The sequence below is a fragment of the Podarcis erhardii genome (genome assembly GCF_964252035.2).
Source record: "Podarcis erhardii genome assembly, chromosome: 1".
NCBI lineage: Eukaryota > Metazoa > Chordata > Lepidosauria > Squamata > Lacertidae > Podarcis > Podarcis erhardii.
The window spans coordinates 78,895,242-78,916,893 of NC_138497.1; the positions used below are offsets into that span (position 1 = coordinate 78,895,242).

The window sequence follows — 21,652 nt, forward strand, 5'->3', positions numbered from 1 at the left end:
CCACAGAGGAAGACACACTTCCTCTTGCAACTTATAGGGTTTTTTATTCACCAAATACATTCTACTAAATCCCTCAGAGAGGGGAATCCCACCAGACCACTAGTATCAGCATAAGGGATAGAAAGCAAAAGTCTGGCTGGAAAAAAGCAGTGCTTTAATTAGCTAGCGTGCAGTTTAGAAACTGAGGGCATACACAGATGTTAACAAAAAAGAATAAATGCTTTTCTAGTTTCATCCCTCTGTGCCAACTGGGGATAATTCTAGATGCTTTTAAGAAGTTGGAAAACAGCCTGAAGTCATGCACACAACTGTGTACACACCTTAACATTTAATGCGCGTGCACACACACACACAAACACACTGGAGAATCCTGGGGACTGTAGTTTGTTAAGGGTGCTGGGAATTGTAGCTCTGTGAGGGGTAAGCTACAGTTCCCAGATGCTATCGGAGGATGGATATGCTTTAAATATGCTTTAAATGTACAGAGTGTACACAGATACCTGAAGTGAGTCATGCCGTGATCGGTGGGGCGTACTCACAAGCAAAAGTGCACAAGTTTGCAGCCACTGTGTGACAAGCCATGGCAAGCTAATCATTAAACTGGCTGGGTGTGGGAGGGGGCTCCCAAGAGGGTTGTGTGTTATCTGAGGATCAACTTAGTGGCAGACACAGCTGGGACAAATTTTATCTTGCATCCTCAGATTTTAACCGCACAAGCTCTAGCTTTCTATGGAAACAACAGTAAAAAAATAAAAGCTCCTCCAAAGTGGTGCCAAGCATGAGAACTAAGGGTAGGTTCTTAGCACATGTCCCAGCACCACTGCAAACAAAGCTGTTCCCACAGTGGCTTCTGATGCCATGAGAGGTCAACTTAGGTGTAGAGTGTGCAAGAAGAAGACACTGGCTAAGATTTGTTCTGGTGAGGCATGCAAGCTTTTCTGTTCTTAAGTCTCCCTGAAAGGTAAGCTCCATATGTCACTTAGGGTGGCCAAATGCAAAAGAGGGAGGTGTGCTCGTGCACTTTAGTTGTTGTGCAGTAGAGGGAATTTCATCAGGCTGCAACTTGCCATGTAAGGTGGGCCTGCGGAAATGCTCCTCTTCTACACAACTCATAAAGGTGTAGGTGCCCCTCTCCCCTTTTGCAGCGGGCCAAGTTTCCCAATTACTACTCCCTCTATCTGTGCCTTTTGAGAGCAGCAGGATTCATAGACATTAGCAGGCATAAGGTGCACCTTCATGCTGTGTAAAGCTTCTGTAGAGCAAGCTACCCTGGTAAATTATCAGCCAATCTCCCCCTGGAAACTTTATTATGGGGTACTATTGGGTAGATTCCAGGAAAAAGCCGTTCTTGTTATTAATACAAAATACGGCATCAGGTTTTTAATAGGAGAAATAGCAAGTTCCCAGAAACCCAAAGCTAGCTGATTTGCAAATATGCTGGAAAAAAGATTTCAACTTATTTTAAAGACTGTGAAGACAAGTTGCGTTCAAAACGGCTAGAATGCTACAGGAGCAGCTACATGTCATTAAATACATACAGGCCATTCTGCAAATAGTAGTAGTGGTAGTTCAGCCCGGACACTGAGGTACACTGAAATCCAAGGGCCTTCTGAGTGTTTCCTCACTGCGAGAAGGGAACTTACTGCAAATCAGGCAGAGGGACTTCTTGGCAGTGGCACACTCCCTGTCAGATGCCCCATTAGATGTCAAGGAGATAAAGAACTACACAGCTTTTAGAAGACTTCTGAAGGCAGCCCTGTGTTGGGAAGTTTTTAATGTTTGACGTTTTATTATGTTTCTATATGTGCTGGAATCTGTCCAGAGTGGCTGGAGAAACCCAGCCAGATGGGTGAGGAATAATAATAATAATCATAATCATAATACCCACCTTGTTGGCTTAGGTGACTAGTGTATGTTAGAGTATGGTTACAAGATGTCCCCATTTCCTGGGGACAGTCCCTGGATTTACAAATCTGTAATTTATTATTATTCTGCAATTTATTTATAATTGCTTAATCATATGGGACTAAATTGCATTATGTTGTAAGGACCTTTTATTATATCTTAGAACTGTAATGTTGGAAGGGACCCAAGGCTCATCTAGTCCAACCCACTGCAATGCCTGGAACCTGGCATTGGGCTGCAAGAATGTACTGTAAACTATCACATTTTCAAAATGTCCGATAGCCACGTTCCACTACTTTTCACAGGCTGGGAGTAGTGGCTCCCTCATATTGTACCCATTATGGAATTAAGACTTGAAAAGAAAGTTCTAGCACAGTTTGTGTTGTGGATATGCTACTTCCATAGTTTACTTGACATGGTTCAGACTGACCAATGCATTGTTTTTAGGGACAGTGTGTGGCAGCTGAAGCTGTGAAATGTGCTAGAGACAAGCATTTTTGTTGTTGTGAATTCCACTGATGTTAACCTTACCTGACCAATAGTATGCAAAATCTCTTAACTGGTATTTGAAGCACACAGTATGTGTTATTTTTTTGAGAGCTGACTCGATGTAGTGGATTTCAAATTTTAATTATTTTAAAATACGTTTGCACGTTGTTTTAAGGTCTCCCTTATTAAAGCAAAGGATTAAGGTGTTAGGAGAACCTTAGAATCGAGGAAAAACTATGCCATACAATGTACTGTATCGAACTATTTTACATGAATAACGCAGCTACGGTATTCTGAATTTAAGGAGAAATCAACATTGTTAAAAACAAGGTGTTACATAATAAGACAATCTGTCTTATATCTGCCAAAATCAATGTTGTGGTGTCATATATATAAATGCATTGTTAATAAACAAGCAACTAAAAAAGTTTGTTTGTTTCCTGTTTTTCCCCCCAAGCAGAGATAATGTGTAAGCGTGGTGTCAGCTCCCAAGAAAAGGTGGGCAACTCTGGGAAAGGGGGCGCCGGAGGGATTTTTGCCCCACGGCGCCGAATATGCTTAAGACGGCCCGAGCCGGCATGCAGCGGCGCAGGTCGTTGGCAAAGTTTTCTTGTGCAGTGAGGTGGCTGCTTGCCAGCAGAAGTGAAATCATTCCAGCCCTTCTTTGAGGGCGCATTTGTGGCCCTCCTGTACAGCAGCTAGACTCTCTCCTTCCAAAAAAAGAACCTATGTGCTTTCTAAAGGGCGACCAGCAGGCAAGCCACGTGGCCCGCCAAGGAGCTCCTCAGAAATGAAACTTAAGTTTTCGTTGATATCATGTGATTTACAGGGACGGAAACCGCCGTATATGGTCAGGGGAGACGAGAAAAGCCGGTTTCGTAATAGGGAGCGGTGTAATGCGCTCCGGCGAGGATTTTGTTTGGGAGGAAAGAAAACACTCCGTGGGGCGGGGCGCGCCCGTGCGCCCGTTCGAAAGGCGGCTGCCTCTGATTGGCCGACGCTGACGGCCTCGGAGCCATTCCGAGCCAATGAAATGCGTCCCGGCTTCTCTTATAAGCCGTCGCCGGAGGGGGCGTGAGCGTATTGATGTCGCCAGAATTCCACTACCTGCCGCGCAATAGAAAACACCTGGTAGCAGTACAGGTAACGCACCTTTATATTGGGCGTCTGGAAGCGGGGGTGAGGGTCGCCGAGGTAGAGCAGCTTCAGTGCAGAGCGAGGGAGGAATGACTTGCATCATTTTCTGTCTTCCTCGTTTTAATCATAACATGCACACTTACCTGAGAGTAAGTCCCGGTGAGGTCAGTGGGATTTGCTGCTGAGTGTAGGATTGCAGCAGCGAACCTGTCGAAGGGCAGCTCATAGTTTTGCGCAGGCTTTCTAGTGTTGCTCGCGCGAGCACTGCCTCGCTCTTGAGAACCATTTTTAAGGCTGTTTGGTAAACCGTATTATTTACCCCGTGGAAGCCCCCGTAGTTGAGTTTTATGCTGACATTGTCTGTTGTTTGCGCGCCTGACCCGAGGAGCAGCTCCCTGCGTGCCTGCGTTGGTCGAACATATTCAAAGTTAGCATGCTCGTGCAATCCCCACCTGCCCGATGTGCACACTGTCAAATGGCTTGTAAGGACTTTATGTCTGGAGACTACACGTCTAGGCAACTTTGGGACAGCACGTGTTGGTCAGACGAGCACACAGTGGACAGCAGTTGCCGCTGAGATCACTGTCTTCCCCCCATCCCCAGGGGGGTAAGAAAAATTACATCTGCACAGACATAGATGTACAGGAGTGGTAAAATAGCTCCTGGGGGTGTAGGGAAAGACATACCTTCTATAGAGGAAATTCACCAAGGGTAGCCAATGCTACCCTTGAGATGTTGTTGTTGAGCTACACTACAGCTACCAGTGCCAGCCTGCACGACCAGTGATTAGGGATAAGAGTTGTCCTGCAGCAGCACCTGGAGGGTAATGCCCTGGCTAGGCCAGAGATATTCCATGCCTCGTCCCTGGTACAGAACAGGTTGTAGGAATGAGAATCCCTGGCACAAATTAAGCCTTGCATCATGTGTACCAGCACTGATGCAGTAGTTCCCTGGTCAGACTTAGGTTGCTTTTTAAAATGCCTAGCAGTATAGGTTGCTTCTGTATTTTTGCAAGAGGGATGATAATTCCTCAGAAGAGGACATTGACACTGAACTGCAGAACTGCTGTGTCAATAGGAAGAAAATATTGCAACAGAAGTCAACCAGGACAGTGGCATTTTTAAGGGAAGTCTCGCCTTTGGCTTCTCAGAGAAGCAGTTCTTCCCTGGTGATTTTTCAGTAGCACATGTCAGAAGACAGAATACTAGGCAGGTCCTATTCAAAGTTTTGTCAAAGGGCAATTATTGACAGTGCACAAATGGTTCTTTGTCAGCACTACCCAAATGTTCACTAACTTGAAGCCAATGCTTGATTACTCTAAATTAGTGTGGTTGTGAAATTACATTTGTTTTCTAACCTCCCTCATAAGTTCATAGGGGGAAATTCACCCTGGCTGAACAGAACATGCCACTGAAAGGGATAGGGTCTCCAAGGAAGCTCCCTCAACCCTAATTAGTTGCCCCCTGCTGCACTTCAGACAGCAGAGGTACCTGAAGAAGCATCTTCAGTTGTGATGGCATTGGTGTACAGTTGGCCTGGAGTTCTACTGATGAGGATGTAACAGAGGTTCAGCTAATGGGAAGTTAACTGCAGCAAGATATCTTCATCCTAAACTGCTGAAAATGTTGTTAGGAGGTGCACTTTTGTGCAATAAGTGAGGCTGAAATGTGTGGCTTTTTGGAAAATTACTATAAGTTTTAGGGTTGGGAGTAGTTTAGATTTTTGCAGTTCTCAAGCAGGCTGAATTAGGCAGCACATTAGTAAATGAAATGATTGCAAAGACACTGACTGTCTAGTCATAATAATAGACTATGGCGTAATGTTTTTAAGCAGATGTGAACTTTGGGGTGTATCTGTGGTGGGGTTTTTTATTTTATTTTTTGCCTCAAGTGGCAAATATCCCCAGCTTGCCCTGACAGGACTCCTTTTTTGCTCTTGGACCACATGGCAGCTTTTGTTGCCATTATATGCTTCTGCATCTAGTATGTGGGTGGAGACTTATGGAAGCTCTTATATTGCCAGATTAGTTCCATAGACATTCGCTCTAAGTCCCTCAGGGATCTTATTTACTCTCTCACACATGCTTCTTCGCAGCTGCAGGGAATTAGGTCATCATTGGAATATGAAGGACAGTTAATGTTATTTCTCCTTCCCATCTGATGCAGCTGTGGAGGCTTTTCTGCCCTGGAAAGTGGCTGGGTGAGGTCAGATAAGTTGAAACTCATCGCAGACAAGAAAACGGCTGATGGTTTGATAAAGGAGAAGTAGTGCAAGTCGTTATTCTGGGTGGTGTTGGCGCACTTCCTGAAGTGCAGCGCTCCTATTTTTCTCCTGAATTCTCAAGTAGATGCTGTTTGAGGGTGTGTTTATCAGCCCTGATTAATATGCCAGTTGCACCTTGTATTGTAGAAGAGCAACTTTATTGTGGGAGGGGGAGTGGAAGTTCTGGTAATATTTCTGAGAGATTGTGATAGTTGCTGGTGGTTCATGTTGCTGTTATTATGGTATTTAGCCTCATAGAGGACCCTCAGATTTTGCACAACCTAATGCAGAGCTTTCCAGACTTTTCATGTTGGTGACACACTTTTTAGACATGCATCATTTCACGACACAGTAATTCAGTTTTACTAGCAAACCAGAGGTTAAACTAACCCCTTTCCAGCCCTGGGAGGAGTGTGGGGAGCGTTTGCACGACATACCTACAGACGCAGCTGGCACAGTGATGTGTCGCAACACACAGTTTGGAAAGCTCTGACCTAATGAATACATCCTGTGCTCACTTGGTAGCAACTCAACCATACAGTAACTCTGTTTTCTAACATGTAATAAAACCTATCAAAATGACCAGGTCTGCTGACATGGCTTCCGCCTTTTTATTTTCTCTGGTCTGTACAGATTCTGCCTCATGATCTTCCATTAGTCCACAAGACATTAAGCAGTACAAGATTCAGGGTGTGTAGCTGTCATATTTCAACTTGCCACGAGGCATATTTTAAGACTTATTTGACTCCAGAATGGCTGCACCAGCAAATGAGAGGTGAGTGTTCTTGTGGCAATCAGAGGCATGCAGGCATGGGCGGGGAGGGAGAACTGGGTAAGTGCAAACACACACTTCTACACAATAACTCCTGAAGCTGTGTTGGTTGAGTTTGTCAGCCAAAACTGACAATTCTGTCTGCTTGATATAGGATGGCATTTCACACACACATTGCATTTATTTATTTATTTATTTATTTATTTATTTATTTATTTAGTAGTAGCCCATATTAACTAGAACATGCTCAATCGAGTCCTACACGTTTACTTGGAAGTAAGCCAATGTGTTCAGTAGGGCTTACTAGTAGTAATTGAGTTTTGGGAATGCAGACCTTACTGTATGAGATGCCAATGACCAAACAGTAGCGCCATTGAGGGTAGCTAAAATTGAGGTAAAACTTAATATAATAATAGGTCCAGTGTTTGTTCTGCTACACTTTTTTTGTGGTTGCTCCTTTGGTTTCTTGCTCCAGTTAGTTTTAGTTTCTCTTGAGTGTCAAAATCCACTTTATGGTGAACCTGCGCTTTGGAGTTTGGGCTTAGCCAACTACAGCCCTCACCTGTGGTGAGTAGATATGTACAAGTTTCATGATTATTGCGCAAGAATCCAAGCGCACCTTCTTTACCCCAGCCTTGTGACAATAATAATTAATCCAAGCAGTTTTCTCATCAATGCGAATTACCCTTATTTTCATAGTTCAAATGGTAGACAAGCTCAGGTTCAGACTGAAGTCCACATCCAACTCAACTGTTGCCCTCCAGCTGCTGATTTGTTGACCCTCTTCACTCTCACGTCTCTTAATGAATTATATTGCTGGGCTGTTCTGTCCTGGGGGTATCCCGGAAGCTGCTGCTTTAAAAGTATTTTTGACATTTGTATGAGCAAAAGTGTTGACTTCCAAGACCAGAGCAACCTGTTGTTTATTAAGAAGTTGCTATGGTAATCGGCATCTGTTTTTGTGTAGGATCCATATCTTTTGTTTTTCCTAGAGGTCTGACACGAGTGATTTCTGGGGCCATTGTGCCACCTGTGCATCCATCATAATTGACGCTGCTGCTGCATGTTGTGGTGATATCTAGGCTACATTCCTCCAGTATTTTTGAACCTCCAGTTCAGTATTTCTCTTTGCTGTTTCAGGGGTCGTCAAAAGGTCCGTTTCTTTGACTGGTTGATCAATGAGATCAACAGTGGAAGATATAAAGAAAGCGTGGCCTGGACTGATGACACCCACACAACCTTTCGTATCCTTTGGAAGCACAATTCAAGGAAGAACCTTGTGGCAAGTGATTACAAGATTTTCCAGGTAATACTCTCGTTCTACTAAGGCTGACTTCTTGCATGTATTTGCCATGGCCAGATTCAGCTAATGGGTTGTGCCGTTTAAGAACTTTGGTAGTGCAATTGGGAAGTCCCCTCTCTCCTGCACCCCCACCAAATTGGCTCTGAGGGGGTTCAGGAGACACCAACCCCAGAACAGCACCAGGAGTGGGGAAGGAGAAGAGAGATCATTCCATCAGGCAAGCAGAATGATCTCTTTAATGCTATGTTGACTTCCTCCAGCTCTCTAGTATAAAAGCCATTTCTGGCACCTTAAAAAGACTAACAAATGTATTGTGGCATAAGCTTTCACAGACTGGAGTACAATTTACTAGAGGCTGTAGCTGAATAATAAGGCAGATTCTCTGGTAGGCATGCAGGGTGCCCATTTCTGCAAACATGCAATGTACCCTGCCTCTGAATGCACCCTGCAACTGCTATAATTTCCATAGTGGTTGCACAGTCAATCCCTCTTCCTAGGGAACTTGGAATTGTAGCTCTCCGAGGGTCACCTAACAACTCTCAGTACTCTTAACAAACTACAGCTCCCAGAATTCTTTGGGGGAAGCCATGACTGTTTAAAGAGGTATGATCGTGCTTTAAAAACGTGGTGTGAATGCGGTCTTCATCAGAATAGTTCTTTCACACTTTTCCGTCTTTTCTTCTCCCATGTTTCTGTGTGGAAAGGCGTGGGCTATGGTCAGCGGAAAGTACAATGAAGGTGTACCAAACCCAGCCAGATGGAAAACCAACTTTCGCTGTGCCTTAAACAGTACAAAAAGATTTGAAGAAGTTGAATCGGAATACCCTGACTACCACGTGTACCGAATCATCCCCCGCAGCCGCAACTCTACATCGCCTGTTAATCCTCCTGCCAACACAAGTAAAGACAGAAAAGGGATGCAGGGTTAGGGCTGCAAAACTTTCTTTAACATAAAGTGCTTGATAAATTGAAGGAAGTGTGGGCACCCACCACAGACTTTCTTTGTTCATTCTTCAAGGGAATTCCAGTGTCTGAAAAGATCGTGATCTCTTTTAAAAGGGATCAATTGTTAAATCACTCCAGGAATTGTAGGGCTGAGAGGGAAATAAGGGTCCCCTAACAACTCTTAGCACCCTTAACAAAAGTTTCCAGGCTTCTCTGGGGAAAGCCATGACTGCTCAAAGTGGTATGATACTGCTTTAAATGTATAGTGCAGATGGGGCCATAGTTCTCTGCAACCAGGTCATGAAATTATGTATCTTCTCATATTTGCATTTCATCCTGTAACTGTTGTTCATTGTGTCTTTTTTCCTGTGTGTCTCCTCCTCTCCAAGTCAATGAAAGTAACCATGAAGTTGATCAGTTGCATATGAGCCCCTGCAGTGAGGGATCCCCAGCTCTACACCAGTCTGCATCCCAGGTACAATACAGTTGGGCACAATAGGTTTGAGAGGGCTGTGGAACAATTTGAAAGCTATTCAGTTTGGAGCTGGTCAGCGCATTGGTGTAGGACTCTAGACCAGGGACTTGTTTCTAATGAATAAACATCCAATAAGTAAGTCAATGTGAATGCAAAAATTACTGGTGGGTGAGGTGTGTTCCTGTTCCTGTTTCAACAACTCCTTGAGCAAGGGAGAACATTGCTGAAGAACTAATGGAAGGTCAGGCATCTCAAGTGGTGGCAGACACATGAAGAATCCCTGTCTGTAGGAATTCAGTCTGTTAGAGGCAGCTTCTCAGTCAACTTAAAGGTTTTTAAACTGATTAATTCGGAAGCAGATCGGTGTGTTTGTTTCTTAATTTTTTTCCAAATTTTACATATATAAAAATAACAAAGATTATCCAGCAGCTTCAATATATGAACACATGTTCATGATGTTTTCATGGGAAGTTGGGAAGTGTATTGCAGCAAAACAGTTTATGGAGCTGCTGGTGATAACGATGTCATTGCCATGTGGCAGGAAAGAAGGAGATGTGCCTGACTTTGTGCTCCGGTGCACTAGCAAATAGTATTTGTGCAAAGAGTATTGGTCCCATTGCTGGCCAGCTTTGTGCAGCTGATTACAGGAGTAAATCCAACAGACTTTCCAGACTTAATACGTACTGGACATTTTCACAGGGGATGGTTATGTTGCAATTAAGCACAAGCCACTTTAGCAGTGCATTCCTATGCAGGCTGACTCCATAATAGACATGCTTAGGAATGGATCCCAAATTTTGTATTTGAAAACGTACATTACTTTAAATATGTGTGAGAGACTCCAAACGATTGAAACCTTGCATATCAGAAATGCTCTTGAGGTTGTAGCTCTGAGGGAAGCTTCCCTCAGTACTAGGCATGCACAGCTGGTGTGAGGGAGCCTTTGCCCCCAGATGTTGCTGAACCACAACATCTGGCTGAACCACTGGCCATGCTGATGGGAGTTGTAGTTCAGCAACATCTGGAGGGCCAAAATGCTTCCCAATCCTGAACGTAAGACAGTTTGGAAGGCCCAGACTAGTTCTTTTCTTTGTTTGGCCTAACTTCAATTTTTGCAAATTAAAAGGCAAGGCTGTTGCTCTGAATCACAAGAGTTGAAAGACGGCTGATTACTAAAAATGTTGAAAGTTCCTGGGATAAGCTGCAATAGTATCATTTCAAGATGCTGAAAACAGCATCTTTTGTATGTATCGTCGTCTTGGAGAAAACTTTATTTTTCTGGTTTACAGCAGGAGATCGATGATATTTTTAAATCCCTGTCACTGGAAAATCCATGCCCAGGTAAGCTGTCAAAACTTGAATGTTCTTTTTCTGGTTTATGAAGATAAATTTGGGGTAGATGCTTAGAACATATTTTTGCTATATTTATTCATTTATCACATTTGCATTCCAACTTTCCTCCAGGGATCTCAAGAGAGCATACATGGTTCTCTTCGTCCCCATTTTGTCCCCACAACAACCTTGTGAGGTAGCTTAGGTTGAGAGTGTGACTGGCACAATGTCACCCAGTGAGTTTCATAGCTGGGCAAGACTTTGAACTGTGTTCTCCCAGTCCTAGTCCGGTACTCTAACCACTACACCACATCGGAATGAAACATGCCTGACAGAGCTACCATTGGGAAGCAAGCCTATCCCTGTAGGATCACAACACACCCAGCACAGCAATCGAAAAATATCAGTTGATATTGGAAGATCCACTGGAAGTTCTAAAAAAATGAAAACCCGCACAGGAATCCCTAATCCAACCATTTGGAATTAGGGGCTGCTCATGCAAATTTCCAAGCCTGGCATATGGCTTGCATCAAGCCATTTTGCCCACCTCATTAAAAGAAATAATGACCAGAGAAACTAGAGAGAGAGAGAAAGAAGCTTCACAAATGAGTGATTACTTTCGGAACTGTTTCAATAAAAGGATTTTGAATATGTATACACTTTAAGCTTTAACATGGAAACGAAAACAAACAGCATCACCACTGTGCAGTTTCCTGCTGGGCACTGGCCTTTACATATCACTTTTTTAAAAGCTTTGGCAGATGCACAGACAGTTCCCTAGCCCCTGTGGCAACTGAAAAAATCAAGGCATCCCCTTGTTCATCTGGCAAATGGGAAACCACTACCCTATCTGGTCCAGAGAGGCGTTTTGCTGGCAGTTCTTGGAGGTGATGCTGAACTAGATGTGCCTCTGATTGGATTCAGAACGGTGCTGTTTTGGTTGGTTGCTGAAAACACATGGCAGTCATTCATGCCTTGATAATCTTACAGCTTGATTCTTGTAACGTGCTCTGTGTGGAGCTGCCTTGGGTTCAGTCCAGAAGCTGCACTTGGTGCAGAATTAGTTACTAAGCTGCTAATGGAACTTAATTGTCTGCAGTACGTAACACTTGTTTTTTAGGATTGTGCACTACTATGCTACTAGTCCAGGTTTAAGTATTGGTCTATAAAACCTTGCCCCCTATATACAGGTGTGGTCGGGGTGGAGTGTATGCCTGCACTGCCCAGGGCAGGCACGAAGACTGCACCCCCGAGGGGGGAGGGGCGTGGAGTGCACCCTTCCATGCGCCCACAGTTCAGGGTTGGAGATGGGCGGGGAAGCTGCTGCCCACTCTCCTCCTGCTCTCTGCCACCAGGTCAGGCCTTGCAGCAAAGGAGGGTGGGCATTGATGCCAACTCTCCTGCTATCTGCTGCCGGGTCAGATTTGACCCAGCCACAGAGCCACTACAGAGCCACTACAGCTGGGTGACCAGAAGAGCTGCCGCCGCCAGGTTTGAGGTGTGCCACAGCCAAGAAGGGGTGGGCAGCAGCGCTGCCATCCACTCGCCTGCTCTCCTCCCCCGGGTCAGGCCCAGGGAGCGGAGCTGCACCAGGCACAGGCGACGCAGTCAAGGCCCAGCTCCTCTAGAGCGGATTTGATAGTTGGTTTGATTTTTATGAGCTCATATTCTGGAGGGCAAGGGACACACACTGAACCTGGGGGTGGGCATGAGAAAATACAAAAGGATGGGGGGTTATTTATCACATATTTGGCACTGGCTTCCGTTTTGTGGGCTCTGTCAGCATATCCTCCTCCTCTAAAGTTGCATGAGAAGAAGAGAGAATTTCAAAGGCGTTAAACGGTTTAAAATTAGGACTGGTGCAGCATCCACATCAACATTGTTCTGAACCAGTATAGACTTCATCTGCCCAAATGCATCACTGCTCATGCCTGTTTTACCATCTAGATGTGCTCCAGTGGGTTTTGCAGCAAGCTGACATGGATGAAGTTTCTCAAGTCTCCTGGGCCCCTGTTCCAGAACATCCTCTAGGTAGGTCTGGCTGTGGGCTTGGCAAAATCACCTTGCATCTCTTCCTCAGCCTCTGTGTTCTAAGGGTGGCTACACATTTCTGTTTCTGGCTGCTGCTCAGATACTTTTAATAACAAATGTGATCTCATGCTCAAGGGCTTTAATGTACAATATTTTGTGTGTGTGTGTGATGCGGAGTGAGCCAGTGCAGATAGAACCTATATATCCCTACATCTTTCAAAATTTGTTCAAGAGGCATGGCATACAAATTTCACATTGTCTTGTGCTTAATTTGTTATAAAGGCTAGTGTGTTCTCTTGAGTTGCATTATTACTACTACTACTACTACTACTACTATTTTATTTATACCCCATCCATCTGGCTAGTTACTCTGGGCAGCTTCCATCATCTCCCTTCCATTGATTTGTTTCTTTTCTACCCCCAATACAGCAGGGGAAGTTGCACATACAATCCCTTGTATCGACCAAAACAGCTGCTTGCCTCTGGTGCCTGGAGTAGTGAGTGAACCACTGGCAAATAACTGTTGTAAAGCAGCAGACGGCTGGCTGGCTGCACATCCACCAAATGTGAATTCCCAGCCAATTGCTGTTTATCCACTGCAACATCCTCAACAAAATAGACCGCTTGGGATAAATCAAGCTAACCATGTGGGTGAGTAGAGTTACTCTGCAGTCTGCATGTTTGAAATTGTTCCAAAATGAATAATTGTGCTAAAAAGAAATTTTACTGAGCTGCGCAGTGGTTTTTGGAGCACTGGAGAGATTGATTCATTGGATCACCATTTGATTCCTGGAACTTGCATATGATAAACTATTTTAAGATTTTCAGCCTGCTTGAATTAGTATCAGATGTCCAAAGCAAATATGGTAGTTCCTAATGAACAAAAAATCCAGAACGGACAAGGTGTAGCAAAGCCCCTGATTTGCTTTAGCAACAAGCAGAAGACTGTGCTTACCTCCAGACTGCCAGTAGTTTGCCCCAGGGATTCAATTGCATACCAGAAATTTAAGTTTGTGCCATTAAAGTGAATTAAAGCACTCTAGTGCTAATAATAATAATAATAATAATAATAATAATAATAATAATAATCCACTTTAAAAAGAAACCTTGACTTTTTGCAAGTAGGAAACTGAGGGGGAAATGCACTAAAAGTGTTGGGCTAAGAGGGCACCAGGTCAGCAAAGGCTGAGCTAGGGCATGCATAACATTTGTTAGAATTCCCAAGGTGTTCCTCTTCTGTGCTAGGAGAAGCCCTGTATAATAACAACTTCATTGAACACGTTTTCCTGAATGAAGAACCTCAGGGAAATGGAGTGATGAACAACCTGTCGAGAAATGACTGCCATCTGTTTCCAAACCAGCAAGCCATGGTGGAACAGAACACATTTGCACCTCCAATTCCCCCCTCTCCACTAGAGCAACCCCCCCTTCACGCTGCTCCACTGCAGAACAATGCAGGTTAGTGAATGCATCCTATTTTTGAGCAAGTCCCCAAAAAAATGTGGAATCATGAGGGGAGCGGGTGTAGGTCTCTGGGCAGCAAGGTCTTAAAGAAGAGGGCCAAACCTCTACAGCACTGTAGGGAATATATGCTGTTTGCTTAGCTATAGCTTATGTGCAGCAGAGCTGTACTGCTAACTGCCTTAATTTAGCCACACGGATGATAATATAGCTTCCTCTCTGTTGGATATGATGGTTCTATCAATGTACCTGCCGCTACCACCAAATAGCATTTTTCCTCTGTTGGTGTAAGCGTTGTGCTGCGCTGCAGATGGCTTGTCAGCCTGCACCCCTTAGCAGGCATGGAGCTAGTAAGCTTCCCCCACTGGATTAAGCATGGTCTTGTCTCTTTCAGGATGTGCCCCTCTCAATCTGGATGTCTCTATCTACTACCGCGGGAAGCTGCTGCACGAAGCAGGAGTAGAATTTAATAGCTGTATGTTCACATACAACCCATACTATGAAATTGGAGGAAACCCACAGATACAACATGTTCTATTTCCAAACCCGGAGAGCCTTCCTGATCAAAAGCAAGTTAATCATACCTTGACACTACTGAAGAATGTGGGTCTGCTGCTGTACCAGAAGAACAATAAGATCTGTGCCTGGCGAATTGGTCGATGTAAGGTCTTCTGGGCTTTCTCCAAAGAGTTGGAGCACACAGCACCGCGTCCTCCACCCAGGCTGTTGGGACGGGAGGAAGAAACTGACATCTTCAACTATGAAAGATTCTGTCAAGGTGATTCTCTAGGAACATGGTATTTCCTCTGTGGGCACGAAATTAAACTGTGTGTTAATGCATGGCTCATTTAAAAACAGGCACATGATGATACAGTTGTGAAACTGCTTTTGTTGAGTCATGGAGAAAACACCTGAGACAAGGGTCAGGCCCAAAGGCTTTGATTTGGAACCCTTATGTGCATTAAAACTTCCCCAATGTCATAAAAGGCCTCCCTTAGGGGGCAGTAAGACTTTTTGCTTAGCTGTGATTTGGCCATAATACGGTATTTCAAAAGTGCTTTGTGCAATGAATGGTGTTGGGTGTTATCAGTAGCCTGTGACTTTCATCCTACCCAGGCCTTACCATTTCAGCTTTTATGGACATGAGTGAGATGAGGCTGTTCTTGGGTCCAGAATGTATCATTCTCAGAATCTCTGCTCCCCACCCCCTTTTTTAAAGGAACGTTCTAGTCCACAAAGCTTCAGAACTTGGAGCAATAAGCAACAGGTATGGTGGGTTGAGGAGCATGTCTTGACACACAGTTTTGACTGCTTACTGCAGGGTACACATGGCACTATTTGTGGCCCATTTTCATTACGCCTGTCAAGCTTCTGGCAGTGCCGAAGTGAAGGAGAACAGTAATGCTGCTTAATATTTTTGGAGTGGTTTAGAGAAAATGAGGCAGTTCACATACCCTATTTTAGTAATCCTTACAGTGATCCAATAAGGTAGGTCAGTGTTGTAGGGGCTGAGAACTGAGCACCTGACCCTAAGGTCAGGGGTGAAGAACCTCTTAGCCTGTCAGGAGGTCCACTTTCACCCACAAGACCTTACCCTAAGATACACCTGCCCACCCATCAGCTGACACCACTTGCGACATCGTCTGATGGGTGCAAAGGCAGGGTAAAATCCTGCATTGACTACACATACCTGTTCACAGCAGAGAGGAACATCACACAGCCAAATTGAAACCAATTCAGTGAGGGGTTTGAATCACAGTCCCCTGCTTAAAACAGAGATGGCTTCCCCTATTGTATTAGCAGAGGTTACAAAGTTAACCTGCTAATCCCTCTACTTGAGCAGGAGATCTCCACTGTTCAGTCTCCACTGCTTTTGTTATTAAACTATGTTAACAGAACTCATCCACGCTTCTGCTTGTCCCTTGCTAGTAAGCACGTGTCGGAGCAGTTTTCTGTTTGACCCATACTTTCTAGGCATGGATCAGAGCAGTTTTGCCTTTGCCCCACTCCTTTCCCAGGGAATACCCACTCTTTAGTGCTAAATCAGAGCAAATGTCAAGCCAGAGAAAATCTGGATTGCCATCTGCTCCGATTGAGTGCTAAACAGTGGGTTTCCTGTGGAAAGAGGAAGTGTGGATAAACCCACAGTTCAGACTCAGTTGTCACCTGTGTATAGAAGTCCATTCCTACACGTTAAATCTCTATATGCTGTTGCAGTTGCAAATTGGCACTTGCAAACTTGGGTGAAGAGCTTATTGATTAACTGAAAATCACTTCTGCCTATATCCTCCTGTTATTCCAAAGTTCTTTTCACATAGAAGGCTTATATTGATTTCTTCTTAAACTGGCCTATAATGCAATGCAAACATGTCTAAATCTATATTGCCTAGAGCAGGGATAGCAATATGATGCCCTCCAGATGTTACTGAACTACAGCTTCCTTCATCCCTGACCATTGGGCTGGGCTGGTGAGATTTGGGAGTCCAGTATTATTCATTAACCTTCACACATGACACAAGTAGCTGTTTACCAAGACAAGTGAAAACACCTTTGGGTTTTTTATTGCCCTTTCTGTTCATGGATCCCCAAAGTGACTTAGAAGAGCCTTGGATCTTTCTCTTTTGTAACAGAACTGAGGGCTTTCCGCGATGGTCAGAGATGTTCCTCTCCTGACTACACCATCTACCTGTGCTTTGGCCAGTCCTTTGCATCTGACAAACCCAAGGAATCCAAGCTCATCTTGGTGAAGGTGAGCAGAAAGAAGTCCTCTGAAGTTCACAGTGCACAGTACTGCCTTTAGGAATGAAATGACTTTCTAGTCCACTTGTCCAGACAAAATCTGAAGGCCATTTCCACCACTGGTATGGTAGCAAAGCTGGCTTGCTTTCAGAAAAGGAACCACGGTTACTCTGGACTCCCTAGCCAGCATACCTGTGTGATGCATGTGTTCGCAAGGACCTTTGGAGGCAATGCAAAGTAATGTATCCTCCAAGTAGATTAAGGTGCTGTGCATAATGGTTGCACCTCCCCATCCCCCCAAAAAGTATTTTATTCTTGTAACAACTGTGTGAAGTGGCTTAAGCAGAATGACAAGGTTGCCCAGTGGATTTTAAAATATCATATTCCAACATTTGCCAACTTTGTGCCCTCTAGATATTTTGGACTTCTACTCACATCAGCTCCCAGCTAGAAAGCATGTGGCCAGCAGAAAACCCCTTGGACCTGTGCTTTCTTGCCATCGAACAAGTGGAAGTGTGAATGAGCACTCCATGTACTTCTAAAGAAGCAGTAGCTTGGGTTTGACCAGTCCCCTGTCTTTTAGTCCTATACCTGTTCCCCTCATGACCCTTCATATTAGTGGCTTTTGACTTAATTCAAGCTCTGATGTATTCATTAACCTACATTTTTCCTGCAACAGGGCAGTGTTGAAAAGGGGTTGTTCGGTGTGCATGCACACACACTAACACACGCTTCTTACTACGTCTCACTGGCTTGTTGATGGCTGGCAGACATCTCTTGTTGCACTGTCTTGTCCCCCCTCCTGGAGGGAAACCAGCTCTATTTTTAGTACCTTGATATCTGTTGGAACATAATGCTGGATCCTTGGCTCACATTGTTGTTGTTGTTGTTTAGTCGTTTAGTCATGTCTGACTCTTCATGACCCCATGCACGGCAGGCACTCCTGTGCCAGGCTCACATTCTTATAAGTACCTAAAACGTAAAGGTAAAGGGACCCCTGACCATTAGCTCCAGTCGCGAACGACTCTGGGGTTGCGGCGCTCATCTCGCTTTACTGGCCGAGGGAGCCGGTGTACAGCTTCCAGGTCATGTGGCCAGCATGACTAAACTGCGTCTGGCGAATCAGAGCAGTGCACAGAAATGCCATTTACCTTTCCGCTGGAGCGGTACCTATTTATCTACTTGCACTTTGACGTGCTTTCAAACTGCTAGATTGGCAGGAGTAGGGACCGAGCAACAGGAGCTCACCCTGTCACAGGGATTCGAACTGCCGACCTTCTGATCCGCAAGCCCAAGGGGCTCAGTGGTTTAGACCACAGCACCACCTGCGTCCTTGTTAGGTACTTATAAGTACCTAGTAGGTCCAAAGGCAGATTCCTATTGCTCTGCTGTTTTTGGCTTACCTGGTTGTAGGATGGAGGCAGGTAGTGGTTTTTTAGAGGGTTGGAGATGGTCTGGGAGGGGCATCCTTCTTTTCAATCCTGCTATCTCCTTTGATCAAGCAGGTTTTGAAGGCCCCCAATCCTCTCTGCCAGAAGTGCCATTTGGAGAGGAGTGTAGACATTTGGCTCTTGAAAGAATTGCAGGCAGTCTGTCTTTTGTTTTGTTTGGTGTTGGGTGTGCATATATTTTGGGGTTGTTGTTTTTTTAAAAAAAATATTGATTCAAATTTCCAAAAATACAAAAAATTTAAAGCATACAAAAACCAAAAAGATAGTCAAAAAGAGAAAAAAGAGAAAAAAAAGACAAAGAAGAAAAGAAAAGAAACAGATACAAATTCAAATTACATGCTCTCATTAACTTGTTTCTTGGACCTCCTCACACCTCCCTTTTTGTATTGTAATTTATTCATTGTTTCAGCAAATTCTTCCCATACTTCTCAATTTTTTATTTTAGTCATTTATCTTAGCAATCTATCTCAATTTACCATTAATTTCTTTAACTTTATCTTACCCTCAAAACCATAAACTTTTAAAAATTTAAACCATATTTATAGTTAATCCCTTCAAGCCTTTCTGCTAAAACCAATTAATTCCTTTCCAACACATTCTGATAGTTCATTAGTATTACACTAATTCCAATATATATATATATATATATATATATATGCAGGTTTTGGTGTCCTCGGGTGTCTTCCCGTGTAAAAGTTGGGGTGTCTAGGCGACGTTTCGACGAGGTCTCACTCGTCATCTTCAGGCTGGTGCTTTCGGCTTCTTGTTACTGGAACAGAGCAGGATCTCAGTGTTTGAGTTCCTATAAATACTGTAGAGGGGGTGTGGTGTATAGCCTCCAATGTTCTGGGCAGAGAGGAAGTTCCCAGGTTAGTGTGCCTTTTCTTCTTTTGTTCCTTAATTACTTGAGAGATATCTTGAGTGATTTCTTGAGTGATATCCTGAGTACCACTTAGGTGGGTCATTAGGTGTGGATTAGTTGTTAAAGTCTTTGTGTCTTGACCTCTTGAACTTTGTGAAGAGTTTTCCTGAGAAGATGGCTGTACTGTACTTAGTTGTGCTCTGGCTTGGCTTCGTGTATAGGGGCGAGCTGTGGTTTTGTGGCTTGTGTCAGCCAGATCTGTGTAGGGATTGCAGGGGGGTGCAGCATCCGGAGGTGCCACCATGGATTGGCTACTGGATGGTGTCTGTAATTCATCTGTGGAGAGGGTCTGGGTTTGGGTCTGGTGTGGTTGATTGGTGTTGGCGTTCTGTGTGCCTCTGGATCTGGTGTCAGTTTTTGTGGGGAGGGCTAATTTCCAGATGTCTGGCAAGCGGGATGTGTCGTCACGCTTGTTCATGTTGTGAGGGTGTTTCTCTATCTCGATGGCTTCCATGATTATTCTCTTGTGGTGATGTTCCGTGTTAAAGAGCAATTTGGAATCTGCAAAATTAATTTCGTGTCCTGTTTCTTTTATGTGTTGGAAAAGAGAGGAAGTTTTTTCTTCTTTTTTGACGGCATTCTTGTGTTCTGCGATACGTGCATTTATTCGTCTGTTTGTTTGTCCAATGTACGTGGCTGGGCAGACTTTGCAGGGTATTTCATAGATCCCTTGGTTTTCCAACTGGATTTTATCCTTGGGGTTTCTGAGGATATTGGCTATTTTTTGGTTGGTGCAAAAGGCTGTTTTGATATTGTGTTTATGGAGGATTTTGCTAATTTTATCTGTAGTGCCCTTGATATAAGGAAGGAGGGCCATGCCATTGTTTTCTTCTGTGTCTTGGTTTTTGGGGGGTGTTTCCTTTTGGATTAGCTTCGTAATCCTGTTTTGCTGGTATCCATTGGCAATTAACACGTTTGAGAGATTCTGTAACTCTGAATCTGTAACTCTGTAATTTCATATATATGAAATTCTGTTCTAATTTTATCCGATGTCCCTTCTTCCTGGTTTCGGGTTGTGTCAGTCCTTTCTAGCCATTTAAATCCTGTCCATCAATCTGGTGTTCTGATGTCCGAGGCTCTCAGGTCTCTTCCATGCCCCCTCTGCTGATTTTCTTGTTCCTGTTTGTGATAACCCAGTTCCTATTTTGGGAGATTTTGAGGACAGCTGCATAGCAAGAAGGTATCTTGGAGTAAGTAGGCAAGCCTTAACGAGCTTTTTTATGTCTTGCAGTTGGTGCCGATGGTTTGTAAGCAGTGGCATGAAGACCTGCAGAGGCAAGGCTTCTCATCCTTGAACAGTGAAAACTTGAGCCTGCAACTCTCCAACAGCCTGTTTGATATGATAGAGCAGCTAACTACCATGATGGAGATGGATTAGTTCATGTTTCTTGTCAAGATCTCAAATAGTAAGACTGGAGTGTGTGTTCACATTTGCAAAGGGTCACTTCCACATTTGGCTTGCATGAGAAGCTACAGTAAAACCCACTTTTTTGGTCTCTGTATTCTGTCACCCTGCATAACTTCTGCTTTTTATCTGAGGTTGGAACTAACAGGTACACATCACCATAGTGGTGCACTTCATAAAGCTTTTGGGAACAGGGTTGCAATCAGGGTTGAATTTGCATCCTGCCCTTCAGCCCAAAAGATTGTAGGAAGGTATGTTGCAATTATAAAATAAAAATAAACCAACAACATAAAAGTAAATATTGGGAAACAGATCATAAAAATAACAAAGCCAAAATGGCAATCTAGCAGCGTTCCAGTTCTCAGCCAGTTATATATACACCTGACAAAACAAATGCACTGTCTGTACACCATGCTAAAAACAGGGCTGTGTGTACTCCATGCTAAACAGGGCAAAAAATCCGCACCATGAGATGCAAATTCTGTGTCCTGGAGAAATTGTTCAGGTTAATCTGATTAGCACAACTTGTTCACATTTTGCATGTCTTCGTGGGTAAAGCAAGATTGCTGAAGCCCTGCTCCAAACTGCTAAAAAATATTTACCCAGCCACGTCTCTGGCTTCTAAGGGTTCATCAGGCACACTTTAAATCATCTTCATGGCAAGAAATAGAAGGTGAAAGCTGATATTCTCAGGAAGCAGAGTTCTGAGCTCAAACCACAACCTGCAGATTTCCCCCTCTTGGATGCCTTCGACGTGTGCACAGCCCTGTTTACCATGCATCTTCAAGTGAAGGAAGATGAGTTTCTCTTCCCCCGTCTCAAAGTTGTAGCTCAGTGGTAGAGCATCTGCTTTGCATGCAGAAGGTCCCAGGTTCGATCCCTGGCATCTCAAAGTAGGACTGGGAGAGAACCATGCCTGGAACCCTGGAGAGCTGCTGCCAGTCAGTGTAGACAGTACTGAACTTGATATACAGTGTCAGACCACTGGTCTAAGGCAGCTTCTTATTTCCTATTGCCATTTTT

At 44.1% G+C, this 21,652-nt stretch overlaps 1 protein-coding gene and 1 long non-coding RNA gene across 4 annotated transcripts in view; one reads left to right on the forward strand and one right to left on the reverse strand.

Moving 5' to 3' along the window:
• LOC309352459 overlaps positions 1-3,310 on the reverse strand; it is a 37,709-nt gene extending 34,399 nt beyond the window's left edge. Inside the window, exon 1 of the long non-coding RNA XR_014161332.1 lies at positions 3,192-3,310. This is a non-coding gene — a long non-coding RNA (uncharacterized lncRNA). The remainder of the gene's footprint in view (positions 1-3,191) is intronic.
• A 75-nt stretch (positions 3,311-3,385) lies between these two features.
• Positions 3,386-20,724, forward strand: IRF7 (interferon regulatory factor 7). Of its 3 annotated transcripts, none has more exons than XM_081880520.1 (12): positions 3,386-3,537; positions 6,427-6,568; positions 7,706-7,871; positions 8,573-8,768; positions 9,203-9,288; positions 10,578-10,629; positions 12,568-12,651; positions 13,081-13,302; positions 13,897-14,109; positions 14,507-14,890; positions 16,743-16,861; positions 20,456-20,724. In XM_081880520.1, the coding sequence occupies exons 2-12, from the start codon at positions 6,546-6,548 to the stop codon at positions 20,600-20,602; spliced, it is 1,692 nt and encodes a 563-aa protein (XP_081736646.1). In that variant the 5' UTR covers positions 3,386-3,537; positions 6,427-6,545; the 3' UTR covers positions 20,603-20,724. The 3 variants fall into 3 exon arrangements, with proteins under 3 accessions (XP_081736646.1, XP_081736647.1, XP_081736648.1); XM_081880521.1 differs by having other exon boundaries at positions 10,581-10,629; XM_081880522.1 differs by lacking the exon at positions 13,081-13,302.
• Positions 20,725-21,652: the final 928 nt, after the last annotated feature.

What these genes read in the sequence shown, in the direction of transcription:
- IRF7 (XM_081880520.1), top strand. Translation starts at nt 6,546, where the DNA reads ATGGCTGCACCAGCAAATGAGAG. An exon ending in TAATCCTCCTGCCAACACAA is followed by an intron (nt 8,769 to 9,202) that starts GTAAAGACAGAA and finishes CTCCTCTCCAAG; the next exon opens with TCAATGAAAGTAACCATGAA. An exon ending in CCAAGCTCATCTTGGTGAAG is followed by an intron (nt 16,862 to 20,455) that starts GTGAGCAGAAAG and finishes TATGTCTTGCAG; the next exon opens with TTGGTGCCGATGGTTTGTAA.